This window comes from Argentina anserina, chromosome 5 (genome assembly GCF_933775445.1).
Source record: "Argentina anserina chromosome 5, drPotAnse1.1, whole genome shotgun sequence".
Taxonomy (NCBI): Eukaryota; Viridiplantae; Streptophyta; class Magnoliopsida; order Rosales; family Rosaceae; genus Argentina; species Argentina anserina.
Window position 1 is genome coordinate 16934470 of NC_065876.1, and position 21692 is coordinate 16956161.

At 36.7% G+C, this 21692-nt stretch overlaps 1 protein-coding gene and 1 long non-coding RNA gene across 3 annotated transcripts; one reads left to right on the top strand and one right to left on the bottom strand.

The window, feature by feature from the left end:
- Window positions 1–11543: 11543 nt before the first annotated feature.
- Window positions 11544–13977, top strand: LOC126795255 (uncharacterized). Its single transcript, XR_007672251.1, has 7 exons — window positions 11544–11747; window positions 11843–12177; window positions 12253–12348; window positions 12444–12532; window positions 12614–12703; window positions 13186–13328; window positions 13842–13977. It is a non-coding gene; the product is annotated as an uncharacterized LOC126795255 (long non-coding RNA).
- A 146-nt stretch (window positions 13978–14123) lies between these two features.
- Window positions 14124–15852, bottom strand: LOC126795252 (TOM1-like protein 5). 2 transcript variants are annotated; one of them, XM_050522095.1, is made up of 4 exons: window positions 15331–15713; window positions 14805–14883; window positions 14584–14682; window positions 14124–14499 (listed from the first exon to the last, which is right to left on the bottom strand). In XM_050522095.1, exons 1-4 carry the CDS (start codon window positions 15381–15383, stop codon window positions 14383–14385), a joined length of 348 nt encoding a protein of 115 aa, XP_050378052.1. In that variant the 5' UTR covers window positions 15384–15713; the 3' UTR covers window positions 14124–14382. The 2 variants fall into 2 exon arrangements, with proteins under 2 accessions (XP_050378052.1, XP_050378053.1); XM_050522096.1 differs by having other exon boundaries at window positions 14356–14499; window positions 14832–14883; window positions 15331–15852.
- Window positions 15853–21692: the final 5840 nt, after the last annotated feature.

The window sequence follows — 21692 nt, forward strand, 5'->3', positions numbered from 1 at the left end:
TTAACAATTATTAGTTTTAAAATGTGATTATTGGTTGTTTGTTCATTAAAAATTATTAGTATTATATCGGTAATATTGTTGTATGTTTAAAGAGTTATTACATTATAGAAAATACAAATTTAAATCAAGTTTAATGTCGTAGTATATTATTTCAACAAAGAGAAATACATTTGTTTTCAAATAATGAAATATATATATTTACTAAACAATGTTGTTATGTATTTATGAAATTATTCACCAAAACAACAATAAAAAATACTTTTTGAGGTACGTGTGCTAGTGTGCCACAAAAATGTGACAAAAGTAGCCCGAAATAGATATTTCTTGCCCTTTTAGGCTACTTCTGGCACATTTTTCTATCACACTAGCAAATTAGCCTATCGGTTGGAGACGTTCGATTTGGGAATTGTGCCACAATAGCCCATGGGTTGGAGATGACCTAAGCCATTAGATCTTATCTCTCTTTCAACTCAACCGTTCATTTTATTTTCCAATTTATTTTCTCCAATAAGTTGGGTATATGTCAAGCCCAAATACTCTTTTCTTTTCTTGTGCCATCGAGACCAACATGTCACTTTCTCTATGCACGACATGCTTCTCGAGTGCCGTACTGCATGTCTGACCCGGACTCGGATACGCTCGGACACGTTCCAATACGATTGGACACACACACTCAATTTGGAAACGACTCGGACACAATTCAATACCTGCGGGACACGGGTGTGTCCGAATTGGACATGCAATTATGGAGGACACGAGTATTTTTGCAAACCAATCTATGCATGCTGAGATTGAACAAACCCAGAGCTTGATCTATCTGGAATAAAAATCAAAGATTTGAGAAGGAAAGTGAATATATGGGTTGATTGGGTTTCTTAATTGATTTTTGATTCTTCACTAAATTTAAATCTAGAAAAGTCTGGGCTCACCAATTCGAATTTGAAGGAAGTGATTGGAGCTTTGATTCTTCACTGAAATCACAAGAATTGAAGGTATCTGAGGGCGTAAGCTTGGTTGCATGTCTAGTCTCTTTATATAGACTGAAGGAAGAGAGTATTAGAGAGAAGCTCTTGATGTCTACATGGGCTAGCTCTGTTGATTGGTGGAATCTGTGGGGGTGTAGGTGTGCATACGGGAAGAGATGCAGAGATATCTGCTCATTGTGGTCGCAAAGAAGAAAGAAAAAGGAGGAGTTCGGTGAATTGGTGGAGAAGAAGAATGGTTGTGTTAGTATAGTTTATTAAATGGATGGTTTAGATCAAACAATGGTAGATCTAACGGTTATAATTAGTTCACGTAAAACAATTTCAAAATAAACAATTACTTCAAAACGTAAAATGTTAGTAAAATTGTAAAAATAAGAGAGTATTAGAAAAATATATATGGTAAATATCTCCGCGACAACAAAGTGTTAAGCCATTAACTTGACATTTTAAGAAAATGTCGGAAAAGTGTTGGTCCTAATTGTTGGAAAGTAATTAAAAATTTTGGGGATTTGACATCTACTACTTATTTTTTTCTTAATTATGTATATATATTTAAAATATTATTTCATTAATGTGACTAAAACCTGTCCGTGTTCAATAAAGTTTTATGGGGTTCTTATAAAGTTATTTTTGATTAAAGTTATTTTTCATGCATGAAATTATAAAAAGATCAAATAAGTTTTGAAAATTAGAAAAAAGTCATTTTAAAACAACTTAAAAAGTGGCTCCAAATTTTCAGAAAAATTACGGACAATGCCACTCAAATAAACCGCACCTATAACCGCGAAACGCTCTATATTCTATTCTCTGTCAAAAACCCAAACTCAGACCTCTCTTCAAAACTCATTGCATTTCTTCAACGATTCTCTCCTCCTGAAGGCGACTACAACGGCGATGACGACAACGATGGAGAAAACGTTGACGACGACGACGACGAAGTTACTAGGAATCCGAATTCGACGCGCAGACGCAATTGTTCTCAACGGTTAAATGTGAGTCTCAGGATTTCTCTCCCTCTCTCTCTCTCTCACTCTCTCACTCTCTCTCTCTCTCTCTCTTGCTCTCTCTTGCTCTCTCTACTTTCTCTATCATTCAATGGGTTTGATTTGGTTGTTGTTGAACTCAATTTGAATTTCTTGATTTATTTGTTCTTCAGTACAAAAATGGCAAAATGAGGAAGAGACAAGTCCAAAATCCATAATGATGATGATCAAGACTTTGACGAATGGAGAACCAAGCAATAGCATGACCGCCAGCAAGGTAGTAATCCATGAATTTCAAGCTGTAGGTCTAACAGTAGATAAGCCTTGGCTAAACCTTTGAAATCTTAAGTCATAATGCATTTCAAAAAAAAAAACTTGTGACAGTAGATGTCATAGGATGTGGGACAGCTTAAGCTAAAACATAGGAAATCTTAATGCCAAAATGCATTTCAAAACGTGTGAAAGGAGGTGTGACAGGACGTGTGACAGATGTTGTGGCAGGTTGTGTGACATATGTTGTTACAGGTTGTGTGACGGATGTCGTGACAGTAGGTGTGACAGATGTTGTGATAGTAGATGTGACAGGAGGTGTGACAGATGATGTGACAGGAGGTGTGACAGATGGTGTGACAGTAGTTATGGCTGCATTTGTTAGTGGTAAAATGTTACTCAATTTTTCACTATGATTGATTCTATGCATATTCAAAACGTAAAGCCCCACCAAGTAAGAAAAAAACAGCTCTGAAAAGGCGGAAAATCAGCAAGGAGGAAGTAGAAAGGAAGAGATGGAGGGAAGAGTCCGAAGAGAGTGACGATGAAACACAAACAGACAATGAAACAAGTGCATATGACACTGAGAATGACAGTGAGGGTAGTCATGATGACAATTCCAACAGTGAAGAGGAAAACAAAGACAACAGTGGTTGGTGACGATGAAAATGACAATGATGACGATGATGATGATGACAATGACAGTGAAGAAGATGATGAGAGCAGCAACAGTGAGGAGGAGGAAATTCCTCAGAAGAAAAAAAGTGTAAAAATGAAGGGGAGGCAGATTAAGGTGAAGGGAAGGGTGAAAGAGAAGATTTCAGAACAAAGAAAAAATCGAAAACTAACAAGCCAAAAGAGAAAACCACTAAAACGACATCAAAAGCGAAAAAGAAGAGAAAAAAAGGAAAATATTGTTGATTAAGCTAAACTCTAATTGTTTATGAACATAACTTTGCTATGTAGAGTAGCAGTATTATGTGTGATAGCATGTGTCACAGCTTGAGCTAAGCCTTGGCTACACCTTTAATTTTAATGCCATAATGCATTTTAAAAGGTGTGACAGTATGTATAATTGTGACAGAAGGTGCGACAGTAAGTGTAGTTGTGACAGGTGGTGTAATATGTGGTGTGATAGGTAGTGTGATAGGCAGTGTGACAGCAGGTGTAAGGGGATGTGTGCTATTTACAGTAATTTTACTATGGAGTAATTGTGCCTAATATTTCAATTGTTTCTATGCAGACTAAAGCGCAAAGTTTAGATCAGCATACCCGGATCCTACTCCTTATAAGAAGATGATCAAGGCACGCTCCTTGCAAATATTGAGGGAAGGGCCGTTTGGGTAGTTCTTCTCTGTAGTATATGATGGAGTGATCACAAGGAAAATGATGACGAAGTCGATCAATGGATTAGTGAAAATCCTTGAGAACTATGATAAGGCCAAGGAGTCCTTCATCTTTGCTGGCAAGACTTTTAGGATTTCTGATAGCTTCATATCACAATTGTTTGGTGTGCCGCTCAAGAGGCAGTTTGTGGATTCCAAGTCAAATGAGGAAGTTCCGGAGGCAGAACTCATATTTGGAAAACTTTCGACCAACAATAGGCTAACGCAGAAGAAAATCACTGACGCATTGCAAAAGACGCTAAATGAATATCTTGCGGCTGGGGAAGATGAAAAAAGGGACATCAATGTTGTAAGACTTGTATTGCTGGACATGTTAGCAAGGTTCTTTGTCCCCAACTCAGGATCGTTCATCGCATAGGAGTATGTCAGAGCGTTGTGGGGAAAAACATCACTAGAAGACTATGCATGGGCAAGGGAAATTGGCCACATCTTTCGGTCTTCGCTCAAAGCAAAAATTACACGCTCAAGCCACATACGCTTTCTTTGATTTCTCATATATGGCTTGGTAAGCCGTATTAACATCTTATTTTTTGAACAGTATTGGCTATGTGAGAAGACCGTTGTCATACGACCAATTGAAGGTAGAGAAAACAAATATCCTCTGGCACTGAAGTGAGACCTGTCAAAACTGGTGCCGATTCTTGAGAAGTATGACAATAATCACCTTGCGTTATTTATCAATATGATGGTATTTTATTTTATTTTTGTTGTGACTGATTGTGTGACAAGATGTGTGACAACATGTGTAACTGTGATATATCTATGTGTTTCAGAAATTGTTTCGCAAGGTGAAACAAGAACTTGAGTTTAGCAGCTCTGACGAAGATGAAAATGCTAAGAAAGATGAAGTCCCAATGCCAAAATGTGATGTTGAGGCACTAGAGGCACAAATAACAGACCTCTAAGAGAAAAATATTACATTGCAGCAAATCAAGACGAGTCTAGAGGAGAAAGTAGTAAAGCATGAGGAGGAGAACGAAAGGTTGAGACACAACTTGGAGAAATTAAGAGTGAAGAGCAAAGAAGATGATGAAAAATTCAAGAATATAGTGGGATGATAAATACGCTATCAGCAGGATCTGATGAGCAAGAATACAAGACTACTCCGATGGAACAAGAGCCACATGAACATAGCGAAAAGGAGAAAGAGATGCAAGACAAAGATACTAAGCTGGCTTTAGAGAAGGAGAAGGAGAAAGAGATGCAGCACAAAAATACTAAGCTGATTGTGGAGCACAAAGATACTAAGCTAGTTTTGGAGAAGGAGAAAGAGATGCACCACAAAGATACTTAGCTGGTTATGGAGAAAGAGAATGAGAAAGTGGGAAAAGGCAAGGAGCTGCAGCAGAAACAAAATGATCATGGTAACTAAATCTCGAAAACTCATGCAAAATGAAGGAGAGGGGGAGAATTTTTTTTACTTGATATGAAAGATAATATGTTTATATTTAACATCGAACAAAAAATGTTTGTAAGTTTCTATGAATCATGACTTATGTTTTATACACACTTGTGTTTTTCTTTCCCATATGTACTTTGTTACTTTTACATGTTTTTGTAGAAAATTGTTGTATGACTTGTGTCACATTGCCTGTCACATGAAAAATATTAGTGTGAAAGGTGGTGTGACAATATATGTGACAGCTGATGTGACTGGTCTTATATGTGAGTTTCTATGAATCATCAATTATGTTTTGTATACCCTTGTGTTTTTTTCTACCCATATGTACTTTTTTTGCTTTTACATGTTTCTATAGAATCGTTGTATGACTTGTGTCACACGGCATGTCACATGGCCTGTCACAGGACAATATTAGTGTGACCGGTAGTGTGACAGATGGTGCGACAGAATATGTGACAACTCTTGTAGTTGAATACTTTTAATGGGACTTATTATGTGGCTGATACTGTGACTGACTTGTATCTACCTTTGTGATAGTGAAAACTGCAGCAGTTCCTACACAAGCCAAAAATACTCCATCCACACCGGAGTTTGACATGTCGTCCTTCAAACTCATGCCTGACCTCTCTCTTCTATTGGATTTTTCATTTCCAACCGCACCGGTAATCAACATTTCACTCGAAAACTTCAAAACACCAGAGGCCAATATTGACATGGAGGCTGAAGCCGAGAAGAACCTGGTTCCATTTTCTCCGGATGCATATCCGTTGAGCTGCATGCATCCTGATGATAACACATATGATTCTGAAAATAGGTTCACCATCAAGATTGATGATGAAAAATCTGGAGAGACTACTTCAACAATGGGAATGTATTCATATATTTCACGCATCATCATCAAAAATTTGGAGTGGAATGAAGAGCAAAAAAGGGAGAAGTTAAAAAATGATGCAGCAGAAGAAAAGGTGGAGGTATGAGAATTATATATCATCAAAGATTACGGGGATTTGGTATATGATATACCAGATGATGGCATGCCATCAGCAATTAGCCAAGTTGAGGTTATTCATTGGGATGAATTTGACGTTGTCAAATGTATGGATGAGAAGACAAGGAGAGAATGGAGACGGTGTTAGAACAATACAAGCAGCGGGTATGAATTATGTTTTCTACACCATTGTGGTTTTCTTTTAAAAATGTGATTTATTTCTTTTACATGTTTCTGTAAACAATTGTTATATGACTTGTTTCACATTGCCTGTCACAGACTCTGTCACAATGCCTGTCACAATTCCTGTCTCAATAGAAATCTTATTATGATAAGAGATGTGACAAGTGGTGTGACAGGTGGTGTGTTTGGTCTCATTAGTGAGTTTCTATGAATTATGTCTGTCACATTTCCTGTCACAAGACAAAAAATGTTACTGTGACAGATGGTTTCACAGGAGGTGTGGCTGGTTTCGTAAATTAGTTTCAATTTCTTTATTATTTGATCTATTAATGTAGTTGTAACTTGTGATGATGACTCATCGTGTGTAATATGTACATTGCAGGACACTTTTGTTTGATGGCCCGATTGGAACAAAATTCACCAAAACTGACCTTAAGTGGTTCATAGAGAGTAAAGCAGTCTATCAACCATAAATTCAAAGATCAACTCATCCTAGACAATTAAAAGCACCTAAGACTCAAAACAAAACAAAAAAAAATACAATTTTTTTTATTTTTCTGGTTTTATGACTACACAAATATGTAAACCTTCCCCCACACTCGAATCATGCATTGTCCTCAATGAATGTCAAAAATAAATAATGCAATGAAAGACAAATTCATAGTGGAAGAAAAAAAACAAAAAATAAAAACAAGATAAAAATATGAGAAAAGCTCCCCCATGGCGTAGTCCAACAGCCTGCATTCCATGCTTCATAACGTTTGAAAATAATCTCTGATCAGTAAGACAGCAATGGTAATAGAAAGCTGATGTTGCTAGCTTTCCAAGCATGTAAAGTACGTTCGCTAACTCCCTTTGCGCTAGGAGATACAGCCTGCCTCAGTCGACGGACTACTTCTGCCAGATTTTGTTGAACGAAAATTTCTGGCTCCTCTTCAATTTTTTTCTTTTCGAAAACTAATTGACACAAGCACAAAACACATCAAAAAAACAAAAACAATAAAAAAAATAATCAAACAAAATCATTAGTGAAAGTGGGAACCTACATAACATAGGATGTGAGGTCCTTAAAAGACTATGTTCCTCTAGCCATTTGTTATTATGTGGAATTTAAAATGCAACATGAATGAGATGCAAAATGAATGCAATTAGAATGAGATCATTAAGATGCAATACAAAAGTTAGAGAAGACAGTTAGAAATTCATTGATATATACAAGTCACAAATATGTCAAAAGTCATTCATATATACCAAGCACATGTTCAAGGGAGAAAAGAAACGAAAACTAGCTTACCAACTAATCCAACATATTGTCAAATCTTATGTTTAAGTTCGTTTTAATTTCTTAACTCAATTTTTTTGTTTTTTTACAAGTAACTTTTCAATCGATTTCATGCTTCAACATTCTTAAATTGTCATTCAAACAATTAAATGATCGATTGATTCTAAGTTGTAAACCAAGGTGGACGTGCGGCCTAAGTATGGATATCTACACACAAGTCTGAATCGTTGTTTCAGAAGGCCGGATAGCTAATTCAGAGATAGTAAACATGGTAAGACTCATTTGTTGAACTACGGAAGGCAAACCCCCTATTGACTCCATCACCGAGATGTATGTCAGACAATAGTTCTCTAAGATCCAATTTTGGTCCCATGCACCAGGGTAATGAAAGAGCGTGCCCCTTACTCAGCAGGAAACAAACTTGGGTGTTAGACAAATCTCCAAGTGTTAATAAAAGCCGCCCTCAACCTCATGCAAAAACTTTAGAAGCAAACATGAGAGGTTAAGGCTAATATTAACAAAAGGGACTTTACCTATTCCGTTTGATTTACAACCTACAACAATTATTCAGTCAATCACCAAAACAACAACCTAATATATATTTACTATATGTTACAACAAAATAATATAAGAATATATAAATGTACAATATGAACAGTGAATTCGAACTTAAAAGATTGGGATCCATAATGATGGAGCCCCGGCAACGGTGCCATTTGATTGGTTCGTTCCCCGGCAACGGCGCCATTTGATCAGTTCGATTTCTCGAGATATTAACCATGTAAGCATCGTTAGTAGTATAAAGCAATAGGGTATCGTTCACAAACCAGGGATCCTCCAGGGCGAAGAATCACAAATATTTAACAACGAATTCATAAGAGTTTGAGGATTTTGGGATATAGGATCGGTATCAAAACATAAAATAAAACCTAAACTAATATATACATGTGATCAACCAACCAACACATAAGAAATCACCAAACAAATAACATAAGAACAAAGGTAACGAAATCTACTCTCAATCATGTTCGTGCCGTAAGTATCATAGTTCATCTTAAATTCGATCATGCATCAAGTTCCTACTTCGTTCCTAATACATGGATATTATCGAGCTCAACTACTTGTCTTGCTACAAAATATAAAATACCAATTCATCATGCAATTACGTATCACAGAGAGAAATCAACATGTTTAAAGAACCTATCCAATGTCGAACTTAAGATCGTAATCGGTCGGAGAACAAAGAACAAACAATTAATCGATTACTTGTATCATAATCGTTACTAGCTTTGAATGATTGACATATGCAACATCAATTACTTGTCTTAATCACACATGCAATATAAGAACACACCGAAAATTAATCAAGAACATAAATAAACAGAAACTCATGAAATAAAACCTAAAATCATTGAATTAAAATCGAAAACATTAATTCATCATGTCATTCAAAAGTTACAAATATCTCATAGACAACAATGAAAATAACTTTAACAAAACCTAAACATAAATCATCCAAGAACAAGAACATAAAAACCCGAAAACTAAACATGAAGATCATAGAGTTACACTTTATAATTCTCCTCCCAAAGTTCCTTAGAAAGGTAGCACGAAATCTTCAGGAGTATGGTATCCTAGGCTCCTAAGCTTTGGACAGAAAATATGGTGAAGGGTGGGTGAATTCGGATTCTATGGTTCTTGGTGAATGAAAGTGTTTGGGCAACGCTTTAACTATACTTATGTTCAAGGTTGATGATATTTTTCTGTGGAAATGAGGTGCTATATATAGAGGAAGAAACCCAAGGGAGGCTGGCCACAAAGTCCACAAAGTTGAAACCAAATTGGTTGAGGTTTCCTAGATTTTCTCAATTCGGCAGATCTAACCTTTGTGCCTTGTTCTAGCCATAACTTTCTCTAGAAAATAGATATTGAGCTGATTCTAACGGAATTTGAAAATAGACTCCCATAGCTTTTCATCCATATGTCATGGATTTTCAGAATTATTGTGAGCTGTCCAGGGGAGTCCGTCAAAGTTGGATGACCAGCACTGTCAGAATTCTGATTTCTATAAGGATTGCATATCTTCTTCCTCCTTTAATGCTGATTTCTTTTGCACAAATTTATTTCTTTGAATTAGGGAGGCAGCAAGAGTCTTAATTGTTGCAGCCATGTTTGATTTTTCTTACCTCTTCTCATTAATTTGCTGCATGCCTTCTTTGACTTTCTTACCTCTTCTCATTTAACTTGCTGCATGTCTTTTTTGACATTCTTTGGTGCATGAATTTATGGTGATTATGATATATATTTGTGCTCTATATGTAGAAGAAATAAGGTCCCAAGTTTCCCTCGTAGCCCCTGGATCAAAAACAAATCAATGACTGAGATAATTCCGCCGAGCTCACTAGACCTCCAAGTAATGATTCGGTCAAATGTACCTGTAGGAATAAGATATTGATTTTATTCCAAATCCTACAGAAACTAGACACACACAGATTTCTATCCATATATGGTATATCTTCTAATTCAATCGGAGCTATCCAGGGGACCCCGTCGTAGTTGGACTACGAATCTTGATAGCATTTTGATTCTTGCATGAATTGGGCTTTTAAGTGCATATCTTCTTCTCTTAGCACGATTTCATCATCAATTCACTCATGATCGATATAATCTCTACCTAGACAATTATTCATACAAAAAAAACTAAAACATACTAAATAAAAGGTAACAAAGAGTAAGAATAGGGCATAAACACATTAAGAACGTCACACTTTGTGCTCCTATCAATAAACAGACTGCATTGTGACCTGCAAAAAATTAAAACAGGTAATGTGACAGGAGGTGTGACAGGTGGTGTGATAGGTGGTGTGACAGGATGTGTGACAGGACGTGTGACAGGATGTGTGACAGCAGGTGTGACAGGACGTGTGACAGGCGTTGTGACAGGACGTGTGATAGGGTGTGTAACAGGATGTGTGACAGGACGTGTGACAGGCGGTGTGACAGCAGATATGACAGGACGTGTGACAGGCGGTGTGACAGGAGGTGTGACAGGGTGTGTAACAGATGGTGTGACAGCATGTGTGACAAACAAACATACAATGGAAATACACAATTCAAAATCACAAAAACCTCGTGATATAACTCAAAAAATCTTGAATATGAAAGTCATAGATCAATCTAAACCAGTACATTGAAGCATTCATGAAGAAAAGATCAGCAAAAACCAAAACGAGTAACAACAACAGCAAAAACAAAATCAATTTGCAAGCAAGAAAAATCATAACCAAAATCGAGTAGCAAGCTTGAATTGGAATTGAAATACAAATACAAGATGCATGATCAGAACGCGAAAATGAAACGAATGAAGCATAACTAAGAGCACGAATAAGAATTGAATTGAAACAAATTAGTTCTCTAAATGTCAAATCAAATTGCGCCGAAACAAACCTGAATTGACGGCGGCAGCGACGATGAAGGTTGCAGGAGAGCAACCGAACTTGGAGGAAGCTAGAACATATCAAAATGAAAGAGAGTGACGATGGTGAGACCGAAGCTTGCAGGAGAGTAACCGGACTTTGAGGAAGCTAGAACTGTCAGAATGAACGAGCGAAACGACGGGGCGACGGCGGGGAGGCTAAGCTGGTACAGTCGGCGGACTAGAGGATCAAAGGCGTGGGAGGTTTTTTGAATTCAGAATAGGAAACTTCGGTGTTTTTCGTCAAATTCGGTTATACTAATAGTTAGAGAATGGTACAACGGTTATAAAAGTATGAAAAAACTGACTATTTTATGATTTATTCAAATTTTGTTAACTATTTTATAATTTTAATATAAAATATCCTTTTATAATTAGATTTAGTATTGTTGTTTTTCTAATTAATAATGAGAAATGTCACTTTTTTCTAATTTCTCCAAATTTTATTTGGGCGTATTTGCGTATCAAATCGTGTCCGAGAGTATTTTCGTGTCTTTTATTGTCTTCCCATCTTTCATTTTTCTTCTATATTTGGATAGAAACATAACAGAGAGCCGAGCTCTCACTGCTCCGTCCTCTCTTTCACCCAATTCCACCGTCCGGCCTCTTCTCGGCGGCGTGCCATCATCAAGCAAACCTTCGCATGATTCTCTCTCCATCCTTGGTCACGGTTCAACCATGCAGCAACTCTTTGAGAAGATCGGTAAAGGAGCTTGACGATCCCAATTCCGATCAATTTCTCTATCTCCGGCCTACCCATGACTTGAATGTGGTAAATTATTAACCTCCTCTTTATTCTCTACCTCCTAGACCTTCTGATTTTCGAATCTGGTCTGATTCTAGTAATCTCCTTTTTCTGGGTTTAAGTTCCTCCAGTGCTTTCTGCAAATTCCAGCGAGACTGCAACCTTACGGCTTCGACTCCAGCTTCTAATTGTAAGCTATACCTTCCCCAACATCTTTAACCTTTCAATGATTCCAATTTCATAAATTTGAGTTAAATCGGGCTTTTTCCTCTTTCTGCATATTCATGTTTTCTGCCGCCGTGAACCACCGTCATCGACGACTCTCCGGCAACGTTTGAGAAAAGAGGAGGACCTCACTAAGCCTTGCATATCAGTTGAGTTTTGGAGCAGCATGAATATTTTCTCAATAAGAGAGATGCAATTGCTCTCTTTCTGATCACTTGGGAAATCACATTAGGTAATTTCCCATTCTCTGGAATTTCTGTAATTTCGTTTGGGCTGCTGTGTTGACGTTTAGCGTTTACGATCACAGAGTTGAGGAGCAGAATGTACATTTCAATATTAGAAGCTTCAAGGGACATGGAAAAGCTACTGTATTGGGTATTCATCTTCTAGAACGAAATTGAAGGTAAAGCGCCTTCTTTCACTGCTATTGTGTTGATGTTGGTTGGAGAAATAGAATGAAGATTGAGTTTGAGATTTTTCTGTTTGAAACCAATGAAGTTGAATGGTAATATTGGATGACGTCTGAGACTTAGGAGACATAAGGAGTACGTTTGTGGACCTCCGTTTGAGTTGAAAGTCGACAGAAGGTAAAGCTTTCCATTGGGACTGTATTGATAAATTTGGTGATTTGGATTGAGTTTTGGACTTAGCTTTTGGGTATTTGGCAGCTTGGAGGTTTATACAAAGCAATTGAGGAATTCCAGCAAGCATTTGGAACTTCACACAACGTTTGCAAGATTCTGGCATGGCCATTGAAGGTAACATCTAGTATTTCCTTTTTTAGGAAAGTCACACAGTTTTCCAATTCGGGAAACTTTTCTTTTTCTGGAAAGTTTCTATATTAGGAGACCCTGATGGGTGTCCTTAGTAATTGTCTTTGGGTTGTTTAGTAATAAAGTGTTAACGGCTTAGAGAAATTTAATGTCGTTTAGCTCTTAAAATCGACGATTATTGATTTATAACAAACTCGAAGCATTGATTTAATGTTATGGTATTACTTAGTGAATTCTAGGATTTACTAAATAATGCTTATTTCATTTAACATGATATGCGTAAACCGGGATGATCACGTTGTTCGATATTATAAAATCGTTTGTGTTATGAATCATTTATGTTGTGAATCAATAAGCTGAGAACCTATCTCGATTGGTCAAATTCAACCTTTGGTAATTCTCTTGGTCAAACCAGGAATTACTTAGTCAACTCAAAGTCAACGCTTGACATTTCCATGTCTAACTAGGAAAAGGCTACAATCGTGTTATTTCGGATTCTGGACTTGGCATTTCATTTCTATAGCGCTGCTCGGGGATTATATCAAGTTATAAGGATTGCTCAGCTTGGAGCTTACGTTTTGGATTTGGGGATTTCTGCACTTCAATCTAGGTAGGGGAGCTAACCTTCCTATTTTGATTTTTGGCCAATTATAAATCATAGTCTAGTTCTCGGTTGATTGTTTATGATGCATTAAATCTTGCAAAAACCCGAGGCTATGCGTGTTTTAAGATAGAGTAAGTGGTTAGACTTGTTCGTGAGTGTGACAGACCTGAGAGTGTATGGGGCCCGGGAGTCCAGTAACCCCTCGGTGTCGAAAATCATAAACCTCTATAGGGGTAATACTCTGTTTATTATTTAGATCCATTCTTTACGGTATTATTGAGGGCTATCTAGTGAAATATTGTTGCAACAGAGGCGGTTGGCCTCGACTTTTGAGGTCACCAGTTTGGGCTCATTAGTCGCTAGGATCGGTCATGCATTACTATTATATCTTCCACTATTCTACCTTGGGCACCCAACTGTTTAGCATGATGTGTTTTCCTAAATTTGCATGTTTTGAGAAATTATTTTCTCGACACTTAAACTACCCTTAAATGCTTTATAAACTCCTATGTTGCACAGACACGGGCACGGCGACACGACACGGCGCGACACGGCGCGACACGGCGACACAGCAAATATGAAAAACTCTTCTTTCGACACGGCTCCGACACGGCAAATAAAAAATATTTATATATATTTTTAATACATAAAATAAATTAACAATATTATTATAAAGTTGTAAAATCTATCAATTGCATAACAATGTTTAAGAAATAACATCAAATAGTCAAAAAATGCAAGTGACAAAGTGAATAGTTGGTAACACTGTATATTTGCATTTCTTCTTGGTGGATTTTGTGAGAATACATGGAGGGTATGCAATGGATGTTTGTGTATCTATTTTATTGTAGGGGATGGACCAGCATGCATCATTATGTGGTTTCTACAAAACAGAAGTTTACATTAAAAGTTGAAGTAAATGTACCTAGATTCAGGAGCAACACGTGGCTCCACTCGGGGAGCAACCCCTTCATCCCTGTTAGGTATATTATTCTTAGTTGGTTCTGGTACTTGGCAAATTGAAGGGACCGGACCTTTGAGGGAACTGTATTCCAGCACTCTAAATAAATGATTCAGAAGGAGTCAGACAATCATCACATGAAAGTAATAAGAATCTAGAGGATGTATGAGTCGCATCTAGCAGTAGAAAAATGCGCTCCCTCACCGGTAAATCTGACTGTAAACAACAAATGAAACAAGTTTTATTACTTATGAAATTAGACAAGTATTAGTTATTGTCTACATCAGTACAAGTTCAAACCTTTTTCTTCACTATCTTCACCAGAATATGAATAATCCCAACATCGATCACTTGCTTATGTATTTGTTCCCCAATATTGTTCATCAACATCTCCAGCAACTACAAAGCCAAAAGAAATGGATGATATTATCAAACCAAATTACAGGAGAATTATCGAGACTCCCCCTAAAATAAGAAAACATTAGAAAATAATATCATTAAGAAATCAGGCTCTTACTAACCATAACTGCATAAAGTTGAGAATTCACATTTTTACTCCCCAGACGTTTCTTGATAGCTTTGATGACATCTCTAGCTTGCCTACACCAGAACCAAAGGAGTGCATGTGCAAGATATAAGTGACTAAGTGAGTTTGAATAAAAAAATATGAATAAAGATCCATTAACAAAAGATTAGATTACTCATGTCAGAAATGCAATTTCAAGACAGAGTTTAAACTTAGAAATAAAAATCCACCAGGGGCATTATGGCCTGACCAAAGAAGTTGGCTTGCAGAGTGCAAATACTAACCAGAATCTTGAAAGATATATAAAAATGACACCATTTCATGAAAAAGCACGAAGGAATTAGTTGAGGCAGATCAAATGTTGGTAATACTCTTCTTCCATGTGAAACAAATCACAACAAAAATGAACAATAATAAGACCTAAACTAATTATCCCACCTCCCAACAGAATTTTATACACTTAACTGTAATCAACTTCACATGTCTCAACTGTCTCTACATGTAATGTTTAACAGACATACCTGTTATCATGAGCGACTAATTCACAGATCTGAATATTCTTGGTCCAATCCATCTCACTCAGTTTCTCACTTGTTGCAGAATTGACAACTAAGTTGCAGCTTAGCTTACAGACAACACTAACAATTTACTTCCAACTTTAAAACCACTATATCATGATCCCAATTTCAATCAGTTCTTGGCACAATAAAAATCAGAACTACTATCGGCTACGGGCCACATTTTTGCAGCAATGATCAACCAAACAAACAGAAAGTTAAACGACCACACTAAATATAAATCCAATTCCATAACTTGTAACAAGATAGATGTTCACAAAAGCTCATAAAAACACTAGGAAACTCAGTACTCACCTTCCTCAATATGAAAGTGATGAAACCCATTAATCGCCGCACCAGGAACACAAGCTGAAAGCATCAAAACTCAAAAGTAAGATAGCATCAGATACATATATACACACATGAAAGTAAAGATGACATCTTTGATCTTTCTGAATGAAACAAGAAAAATAATGATAATGAATTACAGGGAAGCTGCTGCCGTGACTACCCCGCCGCCAAGAGTCACCGACCAGAGACTTTCGTTGCCAACCAGAAGAGTAGGAGAGGAACGGTGGGTTGCGAGGAGAGAGGAGGAGCGGAACGGCGGGTCGCGAGGAGAGAGGAGGAGAGGAACGGCGGGTCGCGATTATGTTAGATTTTAGGGTTTTTCAGTTTTTTTTATTAGTAAATAATGACGTGGCGTGTCCAGTGCTGACGTGGCGTGTCGTCAACGTATCGAAAAGTCAACATTCTACGATACGCCACGTGGCGTGTCCGATACGGCAAAAAGGCGTATCGTGTCGTATCGGCGCGTCAGGACGTGTCGGATACAGCGACACGCCTCCGACTGACGTATCGGTGCAACATAGATAAACTCATACTATATACCTAGTTTTGGTTTTCAAACCTCATGGGTGGGCTGGCTCCTACTGGGCAAGCGAGGACGACGCTCACCCCTACTATAATTTCTTGCATGATTTGCTAGTTTTCGTGGAGCTAGGAGTATCATTATAGAATCATGATTCCTTCTTGTTTTCGTTTTCGCCTCTCAATTTGTTTAATACTTCCGAGGTTATTTGTAATTTTGTCACCCATTGTTTGTTCTTTGCGTAGATTCTTGTATCTTTTGTAAAACTTGGGCCACTCACATATTTCACCACACTTTTGTGTATTACTTTGTAAACTCTTCTATTTCGCGGAAATGTAAAGTGTAGTTGTTTATTTCCCTTGAGCTTCTAGTTGCTTGTTATTTACAAGTGTACAAGTGTTAAATTCTTTGAGTTGTACACCTCTTACAGGTTTTGTTTATGTTGCGAGTGTTCTAAGTTAAACTTATTTGCTTAGTTGGCCTGTTTCTCATATATTTTCCTTAAATATACTGCCTCCATCCCTTTCTTGGGATGTGACAATTATCACAAAGAAAGTGGAGGTACCAACTTTATTAAAGGGTAATTTCCTATATGATTGGCCTTTATGCCAAATTATAATAACATCTCTATAAATAAATTAATATCGGAACTAGAAGAAATTATTACTTTACCGAGATTATTATATTATAAATAAATGAATAATTAATAAATTTGTTACAGAAAAATGTAACACGCACCATAATAGAGAAACATCATTTTTTATTCATTAATAAATGAGTTTTTATATAGACATTACATTGAGTATCCCGTAGCATAAGAGATTATATATCATTTCTTATCTAAACTAACTTATACTTATTAGAACAAGATACACCGGAAGATTACGGAGAGTGATTCTCCTACAACACTCCCTCTTGTATCGCGATCCTAATGTGTCATGGTGTGATACTATTGCCTCGGTAAAAACATTGTCAAGTAAAACAAAAACCTCTCAAGTAAAATAAAAAAAAGTTTGGTCGAAGGGAAAAAGAGCATAACGTACCAACTACAGTTGAAGATAACATGTAGTAACTCCTCCTGAAGTCTGCAAAATGACTCCACCTGATTGGTAACTCAATATCGGAGTTTAGATAAATAGCGTATACAAACTCTCATCACATTCTTCAAAAGTAACAATGGGTCAATGATTTTTTGGTAGTTTCCTACAAACAGAAGCAAAGCTAAGCTTTTTTGTATGTAGTTGTATCCATGGCGGGATCATTGGACTCTAACGTGAAGATGGTTCTGGCCGGAGAGGGATCAAGCGATGGAGCTCCTTTGAGCAAAAAGACCAACAAGCGATTTTGAGCTGAAGTGGAACGGAGGATGTATAGGTGTGGGATATTGTGGTGGAGAACTGCGCTATCTGCAGGAACCATATAATGGACAAGTGCATAGAATTCCAAGCCAACATGGAAAGTGCGACGAGCGAAGAGTGCACGGTGACTTGGGGAACTTGCAACCATGCCTTCCACTTCCACTGCATTAGCCGATGGCTCAAGGCTCGTCAAGTCTATCCCTTAGATAACAACAAATTGGGAGTTTCAGAAGTATGGGACTTGATCGATGACTAAAACCATGTCAAAGTAAGAAGAGGCTCTTTGTTCCTTTTTCTCTCTATATATACATGTGTTTTTGTTGTTTTCTTTTGCTTTGTTGTGAACTGGTGAGTAATTGGGAATTCCAGAATAGCTTTTGCTTTGTTGTTGTTAGTACTATGAACTGAAAATTGATTTGTCAATTTGAAATAAAAATAAGATAGAAGTTTGAGAATTAGTATAATTCATTGCTTGGTCATGATCGAATGGTGTCAGCAAATTAAGTCATTTAGTTTTGATATATTATCAACTATAACAACCTAACGTCTCAGAGAGTGTTGCTTATGTTCGTTTCCATATACTTTTGCTCACGTAGGTGACGTAGCAAACCTTTCCAACATGAAACCCGTGTGAGCAAACATATATCCTCCCCAAACCCTAAATTATATGAAGCTGTTTAATAGGCTTGTTACTTTTCTTCTCACCAAAAAGGTCTAGATTACAAAGACTGTTAGTTTCGGATTACGTGTGATCAAGCTGAATCAGATATCGGCAAAATATTAGCAAGAAAAATGCTCAAACAGCTCCCGACTCCGGTATTGTATGTATAGCCTTCAAGCTCAAAGGAGCTTGATATGGCAAAATCGGGATCATTACTTGATGCCATGAACCATAAGTCTCTGTATTCTAATCCTCAATCCTAGAGAAAACATAGGTGAAGAAAACCGAAAGAATACAAATTGGGATCTCCAATTTCTGGGTTGTCTTTCATGACCCTATCAGATTTTGGTATTTAATTTGATCTTTTTCGTCGAGTCTAAAACCACATTAACTGCACATTCTTTCCCAAACAACCCTGCTAAATAATATGTAAATCAATTATCGATCACAGGAATTGTTCATCTTCCATCCATACTGGCTTAAGCACGAATACATAGTTAACATGTGAATATTGGTCAGACATCATTTGAGCTCTCTGGAAGGACATGACCATTGCAATGCTGATACATACCTTATTTCACATAAGCGGAAAAGTTGTTTCACATAAAAACTAAGCACAAAAAAATTGCTGATAAGATTCCTTGCAACCAAATTTTGATGAAATGACTGAAATCTTTGTACCACCATTAGACGTATGAGGTAAAGTGACTAAGTGAGGACTTCTTCAATGATAAGTCCGATGTCGGTCTGTTTACAAAGAAACAGCTTCTCAACTGGAAATTATCGACTTCAACCTAGAGATGCACATACAAATATATGATATATGAGATACATTCCAAAGATTTAATTTTGGTAAGCGTCCATGATTGGTCCGATTACTCGACATCAATATTTAACCCTGTAAGCATCGTAGGTAGTATAAAGCAAGAGACTATCGTTCACAAACCGGAGATCCAATCAGGGCATAGAATCACAAACATTTAACAACGAATTCATAATAGTTTAAGGATTTGGAGATATAGGTTCGGCATTCAAATAAAAACAGAAAATAAAGCCTAAATTACTATATACATGTGATCAACCAACCAATACACAATCCATCACCAAAACAAATCATACAAGTAAACCGAAAACAAGTTCTAGCTTTCCTTTTAGAATCATGCCGAGACTTACTCATGAACAACTAAGGTTGGATCATGCAATTAGGGTTCTAAGAAGTAACCTAAACATATAGACACTTAACACATTCGATTTATTCCAAGCAGTCCTAATCGAAATCTAACAGGTTCATCTTATCATGTAATTCCAAAGCCATGCACATTGAATTCATTAAGCATGGCACCTACTTAACCAACAATCATGCAATTCGAAACTTACATATAAAAAAATAAATGTGTTCTTAGCATGAGTCTTTAATCCAACAACCTAAATATCATGCTATAAGCATATACATAACACTTAGATATCGAAATCATTCAAAGATAGGTCACGGCAGAAACCAAAAATCATAAAACCAAAACATGAAATCGCATCTTTATATAAATTGAATCAAGTAGCTATTTCATAGACAAAATCGAAACAATGTTACAATATCCAAATCGCATATACAACCAAGAACAAGAAAACCAAAACCGAATTTAAACATAGAGAGAATCATGATTACACTTTATCAATCAATCGATTATACAAGGTGTAGCCGTGACTTCTAAGGGGATGAAACCTCTTCACAATCGTGCTTGAAGGCTAAGGATGATGGTGGAGAATGGTGGAATCGGTTTTAGGATTTCTTGGAAGGGTGAGTATGAAATTCAGTAGAGCTTTGGCTAGTATGTGGGCAAGGTTAACGATACAAAATCAATGAGGCCGTGCCTCTATATATAGGAGACAATAAACCCTTCATGTCATTCCAATTAGGAGATAGAATTGGATTAGGAAGCTGAAATCTTCTTTGATATAGACTTGACAATAAACCCTTCATGTCATCCCAATGATGTACTCCAAATCCAACTTGACGTAGGAAACCAAATCCAATAGGGAAACACATAGGCTGCATGGCATCTCTCCTTCTTCAACTAGGAATGGCAAGGCCGGCCTCTTTTCTCCTTATCCAACTCGGACATGACTTCCTTTCCCCACTAGGAATGCATCACGACATCACTACTCCTTGTCCAAATAGGATTTGTCTTTCCTGAAAAGAAATCGACAATTAAGGAATATGAAAGAATGAAAATAGGAAAGTAGAGTCCTAGTCGAGTAAGGAATCCTAGCTCAATAAGGAGTTCTAATATTTAGCATAATTTCATCATCAAAACTTCCAAATTTGGCATAGCTCTACTTAGAACATACAAATGACAAATACGAACCTAAAATAACTAAATAAGAAGTAACAAAACATAAGAATATGACATATATACATTAAGGACGTCACACTTTGTGCTCCTATCAGTCCATAATATCATATATGCCAAAAGTATCACCTCACGTTGATAAGAAGTCCCGAGAACAGTTCCATATGAAAAGCAAGAAACAACTTCTAGTCATAGACACAAAAGCTAATGAGTTGCAAAAGAAGTTCTTTTGGTTGAAACACTAGCATATACTTGGAGCTCAGTCTGAGATTATATTCAACTCTAAGACCCGTTTAGACAAGGGAAATCTCCAGGGTCTACTTGATCGGTTCGATTACTCGAGATCAATATTAACCCTGTAAGCATCGTTAGTAGTATAAAGCAAGAGGGTATCGTTCACAAACCGGAGATCCATCTAGGGTAAAGAATCACCAACATTTAACAACGAATTCATAAGAGTTTGAGGAATTTGGGATATATTTCGGATCAAACAGAAAATAAACCTAAACTAATATATACATATGATCAACCAACCAACACATAAGTAATTACCAAACAAATAACATAAGAACAAGGCATAAATGCCAATTTGCACCCCAAATTTGGCTGAAATTGTCAATTTACACCCCGAACTTGCATTTGATTCAATTTACCTCCTAAACTTAGTAAAAATTGTTGATTTACACCCCGAACTTGTATTTGAGTCAATTTACCTCCTAAACTTGGTAAAAATTGTCGATTTGCACCACATCCGTTAAATTTAACTGTTTCTATCCAATTTTGCGTCACATGTCATGCATTTAAGGGGTAGTATTGTTATTATATATTTATTCATATTGAATAATGAAATAAATTAATAAAATTACTTAAGAGGAACACTTGCTACAATGTTTTTTTTCGAAGCATATTATTGATTTATATATTTATTATTTTATGTGATATGGTATGTTAAAAGATATTAGAAAAAATATAAATAAATAAATATATTGAAAATTAAAAATAAATGTGTGTTCCGAGAGAATTACTATTCTACCATTGTGTGTGTCTTAGCCTTATTAGGGTTTCTGTTAGAGATAGATTCGCATCTC